The sequence below is a fragment of the Mytilus trossulus genome, chromosome 10 (genome assembly GCF_036588685.1).
Source record: "Mytilus trossulus isolate FHL-02 chromosome 10, PNRI_Mtr1.1.1.hap1, whole genome shotgun sequence".
NCBI classification, from domain to species: Eukaryota; Metazoa; Mollusca; class Bivalvia; order Mytilida; family Mytilidae; genus Mytilus; species Mytilus trossulus.
Window position 1 is genome coordinate 49,201,382 of NC_086382.1, and position 12,192 is coordinate 49,213,573.

Consider the following 12,192-nt stretch of genomic DNA (forward strand, 5'->3'; position numbering starts at 1 on the left):
TCATGCTTACAAATTTTTGTAATAGTCTGATATGCATGATCATACAAGTGACTTGAATTCTCATGATGCTATGTAATGTAATCCCACGATATGTTTAGTCAGAAAACTAGATTGAAATGTCTATAAATGTATGACAGTAATTTTCCATTATATAATTAAATGCTGTAAATGTATAAATTGTCCAACATGCTATATTTTATATTTTTTCTTGTTGGTTTACAAAAGTATGTTCCAGTTGGTCTGCTATTACAGAAAGTAGGTTAAAAAAGAATGTGTTTTTCAAGATTGATATTTGCCATAAGAAAAGTTAAGTTATGGAAAATTACAGTCAATACTATGGAATGGTATAACTTAGCCAGAATTATCAAACTGAAGATGAGAATGTATATATACATATATATAAATCAAGGCCAGACTTTAAAATGTAGTTCTATTTCCCATAGCCTGACTGGTAATGGATATACTATATTATCAGACCAAAATTCAATATAATGTATATCAAAACAGAAGAATAATATGTGAACTCAGAAATATGTCACACTTTGGATATATAATCATACAAACTTAAATAATTGTTCAATATTTGAAACAGCATGCCAAAGTCAACAGAAAAAATAGAGAGAAAAAAAGTAAGATAATGTTTATTTTATGGTCAGACTATGGAAAACATCTTAATTCTAATCCTGGCCTTGTACAACACCAAAAATATAAGGTATATTGAATTGACTTGGTTAGTGCAGTGCCCACAACTGCTATACTTTCTTTGACCATTTCCATATAAAAACAACAGAGTTGGTGAGGTAGAAAATAGTTAATACACAAATAGTTTTACACTCAAACCTGCCAACAAATTATTTTTTTCTTTCTTTCTGCATGTATAATTATTAAACCATTTGATTTTTTGAAATATTGAATCGTATAAACTTAGCAAACACATATTTTTATCAGTAAAAACCTAAAAGTCAACATATATCTTACCGACACAAACAACACAATGGTTATTTGTAAAAAAATACATGCATTTAAGTACTAACTTTTGAGTGAAATCCTAAATGAAAGATGACCTTGAACCAGGTCAATTCTCTCTTGTTTGATATAATTTGGGTCCATTAACCATGCAAATAAATTGTACTTTAAACGTTGCCCAAGAGATATGTAGATAATGTCAGTTTTTAATTGCAGTTAACAATAAAATATTTGGCAGGCAGATTTGAATATTGATATCTAGCATAACCATTTGTATACCTCACAAACTATAAACAAAACAATAAATAACCGTGGTAACAGGTGATTAATGGAGACTTACTATATTCATGGTTAACTTCCTCTACTGTGTTTTCTTCATGTTCTGTTTCACGGACATGGATAGCATTCATTGCTTCAATTAGAGCTTGTTCTTTTTCTTCACGATCTTTCTGTGCTTGTTCTAAGCTTGACTGCATAACATTCATCTCAGATTCTTTTTCTTCCAAAGTTGCCATACTTCTCTGAATTTCTTCTTGAGCATCAGCATATTGTTGGGCCTAAATAGGCAAGACATTGTTATAAATCACTGAGTTATATAAGTAATTCAGTTAGGCCTCTATAATATTTTTCAAACTCGATAAATGAATGCCATTATTTAAAGTATAATTCAAGTTTATACCATTAGCTAATATTTGTTAAAAATATTCGTTAAAAATATGCACTTTTCATCTGAGCCCAAACAAAAACTTTTCTATTTTGTCCCTGTTCAATCCATTTCCAGATGTAGAAATCAAAATTTTGAAATAATACCCTATTACAACCTGAAAATAAGATTTCTGCAGACATTACCTACTTTTTTCTACACACATGAAGTGGAGGTGGATCTTTTGTATAGCTTTACATAAATGAATGGATTACATGTGCAAATATATTTGTTATAGACAAAATATTTATATTTTGTAGTTCGACATCTGTTAGTCTTAGTCAATATAAGATTTCCACGATAAAAGTTTAATATTTAAATAAACCATTGTTTCCATAAGTCATGCAATATAAACATGATATTGAAGCAGGAGTAATTCCCGTAAATTTATTGTTACTAAATCTTGAGATATATTTTAAACCAAATCTTTATAATTTACCAGTTATCTGCCCTTAGATCATTAAAGCAGGTTTTTTTTCAACAATTCTAAAATTAATTTTCAAATGATTCAATTTTTTAGCAAACATTAAGGTTTACAGCTTCAGTAAAATGTTGTAGTACATGTATATATTTTGATCCACTATATTTACATACCAATCTTTTTTTTTCTGCAACCTGATCAATCTATAGCAATAAAGCAACTTTTACCAATTTTGCTTCTAATACATAGCTACTATTTTACATGCCTAACATTCATTGTAATTAATGTTTAAATAGTCCTTCAGGCTGTGCAGCTGCCAGGGCTTTAAATAGCAACCAATCCCAAGCAAAGACGGTAACAATTTAGGTCAACTTATGGCATTACAATGCATTAATGATGAAAACTGGTCTCTAAGCATTTATCAGAGGCAAATGCAGTTTTCAAGACCTTATGCCATTTATTTAAATGATCAAGCACACCTATTTTTAATTGTTCTACTAGTTTTTGTGTGTTTTTTCAAATTCTTAATGCCATATTTTTGGGAAGCTGGAAGCCCTAACATGCAAAATTCATGCAAAATTGTTTGGTTGTAGATCAATTTTTATACAAAGAGTATCGCAATAACTATAACAATAAAGCCTAATAAAACATACAAGTCTGTCTTTTTCTTCCTGTGCCATGTGTGCATCCTCTTCATACTGTCTACGAAGCTCATCTGCAGCTCTCCTCTGTTCTTCAAGCTCTTCTTGTTGTCTTTTGTAATTTTCCATTTCATCGTTCATGTCTCTTAATCTTTGTTCTTGTTCAGCCATTTCTAAGAACAATTCAAACATTTATACATATCTCATTTTATTCACAATCGTGATATGAGTGCATACAGAATGACGAAGTTGAGATGTTATTAAGAAATATCTCATACAGTTTGATATCATTAAATAGAAAACAAAAACATTTCTTACATGGTTTAGGGGGTAGTTAAGATTTTTATAATGTAATATGACAACCCCATTTTTTCTTCATCAGTTGTTAAACTAAGGGTCTGAATTTAATTTGACTTTACATCTACTGTGTATTTTTTTCATCAATTTTTAAAACTATTGATCTTACTGAGAAAGAACAACCAAATCTTATACAGATAGTTCATCAGATATCTTCTTAAAACCAGATAAAACATTTTGCACAGATTCTCAGTGGAACAAATCAGTAAAGACTGAAGCAGCCAAGCCAAGATAACGGAGTCTATATTCACTAACCTTTTCCTCGCCGTTCACTCTCCTCCTCAAATTTCCGTAATTTTTCTTCCATTTCATGTTGTTTTCTCTCTGCCTCCTCCCTGGCTACTCTTTCTGACTCTAACCTCTGTTTTTCTTGTTGTTTTGACATTTTATCTTCCTTGGCTTGAGCTTTCATTTGTTGTACTTCAATTGTATCGGGTTTCCTTCGCCTCATATATAGTTCATGATTACCCATACATAAAGCTAAGATTCTTTTGTTAATTCGTAGTCTAGGTGCATAGAACACAAAATCCTAAAAAGATTAGCAATATTAAAAGTCAGCAATTATCTCCAAATCTAACAATGCTGAGATCATTCAAAATATGACCTGTAAAGATATATATCAGATCATTTATTTTAAGGATACCTTGTAATAAATTTATATAATTTATAATAGTATTGTGTGAATTGACTTATGAAAAAATCATTGATTCATAAGTAATTTTTTAAAGTGATGTTAAAGATCAATCTGACCAGTTACAGATACTTTTTTATTTCCTGTTCATTCTTACCAAATATAAATTGGTTTTCATGATTGCATTCTAAATAACATTGTTCAAAGGGTGTGAATTTGTTCTCTTACATCCTCCAAGAATGTTTCCATGTTCAATCTTTAAATCTATATTGCTATCTTTAATTTGTTCTGTGTCAAGTTAGATGTGTGATAATATAATGTATATGTTTTGTCTGTTTTATTGCATACTTGATATTTATAAACTCACATCATGTCAAATACTTACTGGAGCTTTTTTGTCAATTGGTTTAATTACAAATTTCTTGTCGTTAAACGAAATATTTCTAATTTCACTCCATGGGAAACCTATTTTTGGTGAAAGTCTGAAAAAAATAATTATGCAGGTTATTTAAATTTTACAAGATACATTTAAAAAAATTTCAATTTGTCTATAAACAAAGAATCAAAATGACTGTTCTATCCAATTTAGGCAATTCCTTTAAGGATGATGAAAGAAAGGAATGACTGATATGAGTAACACTTTATTACCAAGCACCTAAGGGGTAAGGCATAGAAAGAACATAAAACCATATAATTTCTACATGGTATGAAAGCTTGAATGTAACTGACTAATATCAATCCTCAAATTTAAATGATTTAACATTTTTACTAAAAAACAATGACAACAATATGGATGAAATAAGGTACAATTAACTCTGGCCTTTGTTAGTCTTGTATTATTTTAATTTTAGTTTCTTGTGTACAATTTGGAAATTAGTATGGCGTTCATTATCACTGAACTAGTATATATTTGTTTAGGGGCCACCTGAAGGACGCCTCCTGGGTTGCGGGAATTTCTTGCACATTGGAGACCTGTTGGTGACCTTCTGCTGTTGTTTTTTCTATGGTCAGGTTGTTGTCTCTTTGACACATTCCCCATTTCCATTCTCAATTTTATTGTCAAGCACCTGTTACAAGATATGCATGATATGTTCAATCATCTGTATACTTACTTATCATCTTTTTCATAGACATTGAGACCAAGAGCGTCTACACCTAATAACAGTTCTGTTCCTTTTTTGTTTTTGATATCAAAGTAATTAACTCCATACATTTCTAGATCTTGGGCTATTTTTAAATATTCCATCATAGCATCTTCCCTGAAAAGAAAGAAATATTAAATGACAGTGATCATGGTGATATTCAAGATTTGTTTAACAGAGCTTTTTAGTCATTTGATTCAAAATAATAAGCTAGATCAATAAGCACACGAGGTTAATTTCAAAAAATGAAATTGTAATTTTATACTCCTTTTTGATTTTATTCAAGAATATTAGCTAATATGATACTTGCTGTAAGAAGACCATATTCAAAACAAACTGAATTTTCTTCACTTTTTCTTACTGTTTTTTAACATAAAAATAAATCATATTTTTGTGTCATCATCATGCTTTACAATACTCTGATCTCTATCTCAACTTCAGAGTTCTCATGGATATAACAAATACCGCTTCTTAAGGAAGGTAGATGATTTATCAGTAAATCAAGAATAGAAATATCTAACAACAACGCAAACTTCATTACACAGCTGGTTCACATAGAGAAACCCAAAGATGTTTCATGTTTTGCTTTCCTTATATGTATTACCAGTTTCATGTTTTGCTTTCTGTGTATGTATTACCAGTAAGTTTCTTCATATTGATCTCAGCTGAATTTCAAGGATTAAAAATATGTTATATTTGTAATACCTGAGCATGCCTTGATGTTCACTCCACCAGTTTGTTATTCTTTCTTCCCACTGTTCTTTGGTCATTTTGTGTTGTTCCATCACTCTGTAATATGAAATAAAAGGAGTTATAATAAGAGAAATTATAATACTCTGTACTTAAAATGATTATGGCCAAGTTTGCTTAAGTTTCAGAAAACGATTTTTGTATAAGTTAACAGACGCCACCGGACAGTGACGAAGAACAATAAGTAATGAGAAAAGCTCACTTGGCCCTTCGGTCCAGGCCTAGTGAGCTAATAAAAATGAGGCTGGTTCAGAGTGTTTATATGAATTATTTTAACAGTTAAATATAATATAATATATAAAGTCTTGTTATTTTGGCCCCTTAAAAGCTTTTTGCAGTAGGCCTTTTGTTGAAGGAAGTAACGTACTTAATTCTTATTATTTTTATGAATATAAAGTAGCACAATAAGGATGATAAGTGACTAAACAAACTTTTTGTTTTCTTCATGACAAAAAATATTTCCTCATTACACACTAAAGAGAATAAATTTAAAACTGATTAAACAGGTATTTCAATTTAAACGAGATCAATTTCTTATATTATTTTGACAGTTATGATGATTTTTTTATAGTTCTAATTTGACAGCAACAATGATCAAATTAAAAACCTAATGAACATTTTTTCAGATTGACAGCAATAAAAAAACAATAAATTTAATAAAACACAGTTATCTGTATTTTTTTTTTATACAATTTATCTTAACACCACAGGTAACCCCAACAATAAGACAGTTAGAACTTGCTGGAGTCTTACTGCTTTAGCAATTTCTTAAAGGAAAATTGGGGGGAAAAATCCAACATTTACACTCCTTCAGCATAAACTTTAAATCATTTCAGGATATATGTTATAATCATGCAGGTTTTTTTTCTTGTAACCATCTGTGCTTTCAACTTTAACGATATATGTCTCACAGTACAGCTAACAGATAATGTAGCGGTTTCATAGAAATTGATCAAATATCTATCCAGGCCAGAAATATGATTCGCACCTAAATGGGTCGATATTGGATCAATTTCTATGAAATTATGTACAGATAATGTAGCCGTTTCTGTTAGCTTATTCAATTTGTATGTACCTTTGTGGTAATAATCTTTCATTTGCTAAGAATCCATTAGGATGAGTTTCTTTATTGTAGTCAGCAAACTTGGCCTGACAGGCATATGATGCTAATAACACTGAGGTTTCTGGTGGACAGTAGATCTCATCACTTAAAATACAGTCTTTTACTTGTAAGAAAAACATTCTCTGTAAATATAAATAATTGAAAATCACTTGAAAACAATCTTTCAAACATAAGAAAAGCAACTTGAAAACAGTCTTTCATACATAAGAAAAGCAGGCAAAGCGCCAGGTCAGCATATCCCCTTCAAAATATCTAATCTATGAAGGGCACAAACAAATTGTTAAGAAAGAAATTTTAAAATATATATCAAACTACATGTAAAATGTATTTAAGAAAACAAAAAATAAACATAAATCTTATTATCCAGACAACAACTAAACTGCATGACTACAGGCCAATGAATCATTGTAGTTTATGGTGAATGTGGAAATAAAATGTTCATCTTTTTTTTGATATTTTATTAACTGCATTTTAGCAACCAATTTATCGAACTAAAATCTGTGAGGTTTGACAGCGACACAAACTAATGCAGTAATCTCAATTTCCCACTGTTTAATCATAGGTCTATGATGGGATTCCAATATTGGTTTATTTATAAACACAAAGCCATATTTAGTCACAATGGGGTCAATAAATCAAACGCTCTGATGTTCAACATACTTTAAAGGAAATCATATTGACAATTAAAACTGCAAGTGCTTTCTGCTCTTTATTTTTTATAATCATATTTTCAATACCCTGGTCAATAAAAACACATTTTAAACAGGTGTGTATTCATATGCATACAATCAAATTATATGAAAGCATAACTCTATTCCCCCCTTTATCATTTCTGTCATAAAATATAAAACTAATAAGAACCTGTGTGATATCTTGAATGAGTTCTTCTGACACATCTTCTGGGAAGAATTTTGCTCTAAATTTAAACTGTAGAGGTGTTTCTCTTTTAACATCTTGACTTAAAACCTGAAAACATACAAATAATCATTAGCATGATTAGTGCAAAAGGGAGTATAATTTTCAATGTTGATTTATAGTCAATAAATAATTGCTCTGGTTAGATACCAGATTTGATTATTGACAAAATATTTAGTGCTTATAAATGTAGTAAGAGGTGTAATTGCCATCTTCATTAAAGTGCAGATATTTTAGGTGTTTCTTACATTATACTTTGTATTTTGTTGCAAGAAGAAAATGTAATATATTTCTGTGATCACCGTCCTGTTTAAATATAAATCAGCTAGCAAAGTGATCTAACCGACCATAGAAAATTTCTCATCATTACAGACTTCACCCATCCCTGGGTATAAGTAGGCTGATTTCCTTTTCCCTCTTCAGTATATTCACAAGCTTGTTTGCTGTTTACTGCTTATTTTTCACCATCCATAAATTTTCATTCTACTTAAAATTCAAAGGAAAAAGAACTACCCATATTGAATTATTTTCAGTGCCTCCAAAAGCCCACCTGATAAATTTTGGAAAAGCTTTTAGTGACTTATAACATGTTGTTTGTTGTAGACACACACCTTTTTGTTTAGTTTCAGCCATGTGGTATAACCTTTACTGTCGACATACTGTAGACCAAAGAACCAAATCTCTCTAAGACCGATTGTTTTAACAACCTGAAATTACAAAACAAAATTTAATTCAAATAAAGATGTTTTTACATATACATCAGAGATAACTCTATAGGGTTAATACAGAAAATAACTTGTGTGTGTTATTACAGATACTTTCATGAGTTGTCTACTCTTAATTCCTTAAATTTTTGGAAATCTGTAATAACATATGTTTGTTATTTTGTAAAATTATTTCATTTGTAGTGAGCTCTAGGGGACTCTTAGTCCACAATAACAAATGTATGTTATTTTCCTGTTATAACCCTATAGAGTTATATCCCTGACTGATATATATATTGAAACATTTTTCTTCTTCAAAACTGTACACACTATGACAAGTTGTATCATCTATTATAATGGCATGAATGGAAAGCCAATAAGTTGAACCATTCTTGTACAACTCATAAACTTAAATAAAGTATCTGGAGTTAATTGTCTGTGAACATTTTAAATGTAGTTTTTGTACATTTGTGGTTTATTAGCTTACATCCGTAATATGAATAAATGGTTTTGTCCTTAATTCTTTTCATTGTTAAAAAATATCTTAATAAAATTCTGCAGGTCAAATGCCTTCACTTGTATTCTTTTATTAAATCAAACTTATAACACAAATACTTTACTTTGCCTCAATTGTACTGAATGAAACCTGGTCTTTTTACGAGAATATCGTTGAAGCAAGAAGTTTTGAATTTCATTTGAGGAAATGTATATAACTTTACACTTCAATTGTGGGTATTTAAATGTCCCCAAAAGAAGAAACTTGTTTATGTTAAATACTGACAATGTATGTATATAAACTGCTGAATAAGTGGTATCAGGTCTACATATAGGTTATAACTTAGAGGACAGTTGAAATCAGGTCTCTTAAACATGTGCATGATAAACATGATAAAAATATGATGTAGATAAAAAGAAACTATATGTATTGTCAAAATGTGTTTTGTTAAACAAAAAACAAATATTTTAGGATTAATAGGTCACCATTTAAAAGAACATATGTATATACAGCTTTAACTTTAACAACTATTTTCTACTTTTCTGACAAATATGTGTCAACAATGAAAAGATAACTTAATAATGATATGATAAAAATCAATCATAATTTATTATTTTGCTAAACCTTGATATGCCTTACAATAGTTTTCAGAGAAGGTGCATATGAACAATCTTCTTTTCAAGTTTTGTGTAATTCAATTCAGATATGCCAAAGTTTTTCAAAATTTTAAATTTAAACCAGACCAAACCTTAATGCAGGCTATATATAAGTATCAACTGCAAAAATATAAATGCATATGATTCACAGTCAAATTCAGGACTATTGCCAAATAAACCCAGTCTTCAACTTCTTCAATATATCACTTATAATCAGGCCTTCCAAAATACCCTTATAAACCCCTATAGATACAGAAACTTATTCAGTATATCAGGTAACCTGGATTTTCTCTTCATTTATCCATACAAGTATACAGATAAAATCATTTTCATAGTGTAAACATAACATCATGAACTGAATTAAACAATCAACAGTTGAAACAATTCCATATATGGTAAACAGTACAATCATACAATGCATGTATAAATAGATTTGTAAACAGGAAGCTTTAATTGCTATTGGGTCGATAATTTTAATAAAAAGTCGCATTCCTGAGACAAACATACAAGGTTGCTTGGATAACTTTCAATATCTTGATTCTGGGCACTTCTTATACAGAAAATTCAATGAAATTATCAAAAGAAAAGATAACACATGCCTGATTAATTCAATAGCAAGCAAAATCCTGTGTATAAATTTAAATCTGTCGACAGGCTTGTACAACTGTAACAACCACAAATGTTATAATTATATCAATTCTTCCTGTTTTGGTTATAAAAATATTTTCATAATAATGATGTTTCATCATTTATATATCAAACTATTGACACATTTGTCATAAATATGATTTTTGTAAATAGAATAACAACAGCCTGTCTTTCATCTGAATTAATCAAACATAGAAATAAGAGATATATGATTTTATAGGTGCAGTTCTGATAAATTATGAATTCATTATATTAAAAATTAAAGGTCATTTTGCAAATTTGTAAATCAAAGAATTATTTTGATCATATTTATTTGCATTAAGACAGATTGAGGATTTAAAAAGTTTGGTAATATGTTCAGAGCCATTCTCCCCCCTCCCCCCAAAAAGTAAGAATATTGTTTTTTATATTTAAACTTTATGACTAGCGGACAGACTAAATTCCAGTATTTATGAGAGACTATCCAAAGTATAACATTTATGCTTAACCAGTTGTATGTCTTATCATTGCAGATTTAAATTTGTCCAGCCTTTCTTAACTATTGTTATCACTTTTATAGTTGGATATGGTTGCCAAGTACAGTCCACTTAAATCCAATATACTTTCAAATAGGAGGACATTTTACATCGAATCACTTGAATCACGGAAATAAAACCAGTTGAACACTAAAACCTGACAACATAGCAAAGTCCTCTCAACTATCAGTCAAGTAGCCAATACATTATAAAGTATTTTGTCCCTGAAAAAGAGCTGTTCTTTCTATGTACCTGATCAAAGAGCTGTTTGCCTGTGGTACTGGGCTGGATGGCAAACTCCAACTCAGCATCCATGGTCGTAACCCGCACATTGACCTGAAAAAGAAAAGAAACAAAAATTAACAGTCAACATGGTGAACAACCTTTAAACTTAAAAAAAAATGAACTTAATCATGTTAATGGCAACTGTCATATAATATTTTAAGAGCATCTAATGTCATATCTTAGGATTTAATTACCAAATCTTCTTTCCACAGGATCTGGTAATGAGGGCTGTCATTAGGTATGGTCTCAATCAATACATATATGTCGAATTCAATTTATCTACCACAACTCTTAATTTAAAATCAATAGATGAAAAGATGCGCTTTAGGGACATACTTCTCATTTAAGCCTAAATGACATTGAATTGCATTTTATTTTTCGACTAACAATGAACCATGCTGATGCTGCCTGCTTCATCTTAGCATCTAAGTGTATTATATTTCCTCTCAGAATAAGAAGATCTTGTCTGACACTGATAATAAAGTCTTTTTTATTTGTTTAAAAAACATGTTGTTACATAGTACTGAAGGACGAGGGAAAAAAACAATTAACTGTTGACATCTATTTTTTTTTGTATTTAAGAAAGGCAGTGCTTGAAAGACTCTTATACTATTTAGTACAGGACCATGACCTTGAAAGTCTGGTTGTTAGTTACATATATATATTCCTGAAGTACAGGACCATGACCTCAGATGTCTGGCTGATGAACAGGTAAAGCACCTGTACAGTAATTAAGGCTTTATATACAGATAACTAACATCCTTCCAACCTAAAGGAATACTTGTAAATTACAAGATGTGGACAACACTGAAACTTAAATTTTGTTTAAATTAAAACTGCCATTAGCAAAGGTCAAATAATTCATAATGTCATATAAACTGGTTTTTCTACCTTTAGGCTTCTAATGACATCATATTATAGCCCAAACAAGTGTATCACATCTTTGATAAAATCATTAGTAATGTTTAGGTTCTTCAGGGGTGAGGCTTTACAAAAAACATGCATTAATGTTTTTCCTTAATTTCAAGCATACAGGTTAAACTACATAAAGTACCAAATACATTTTAAACAAATATTTATCTTTATATGTCAGAAACTGGTTGTTCAAAGGGCAGTAAATCTGCTGCTGCCTTTATAATACAACTGTCCACAAGGAAGCAGGAAATAGAATCACATTGAAGAGAAAAATATGTTTTTAATTAATGAAATAAGTCAAATAGCAAACACCATGGTCATTTT

The 12,192-nt window shown here is 30.0% G+C and overlaps 1 protein-coding gene across 2 annotated transcripts in view; it reads right to left on the reverse strand.

Moving 5' to 3' along the window:
• The window catches only part of LOC134687548 (radixin-like), a 28,322-nt gene that overhangs the window by 7,288 nt on the left and 8,842 nt on the right, over positions 1–12,192 (reverse strand). For both annotated transcript variants that reach the window (XM_063547929.1, XM_063547928.1), the window contains exons 3-12: positions 10,921–11,004; positions 8,261–8,356; positions 7,596–7,700; positions 6,687–6,856; positions 5,567–5,650; positions 4,832–4,978; positions 4,105–4,201; positions 3,344–3,617; positions 2,744–2,904; positions 1,307–1,523 (exon numbers count right to left, since the gene is read on the reverse strand). In XM_063547929.1, coding sequence (XP_063403999.1) covers positions 1,307–1,523; positions 2,744–2,904; positions 3,344–3,617; positions 4,105–4,201; positions 4,832–4,978; positions 5,567–5,650; positions 6,687–6,856; positions 7,596–7,700; positions 8,261–8,356; positions 10,921–11,004 — 1,435 coding nt within the window. The remainder of the gene's footprint in view (positions 1–1,306; positions 1,524–2,743; positions 2,905–3,343; positions 3,618–4,104; positions 4,202–4,831; positions 4,979–5,566; positions 5,651–6,686; positions 6,857–7,595; positions 7,701–8,260; positions 8,357–10,920; positions 11,005–12,192) is intronic.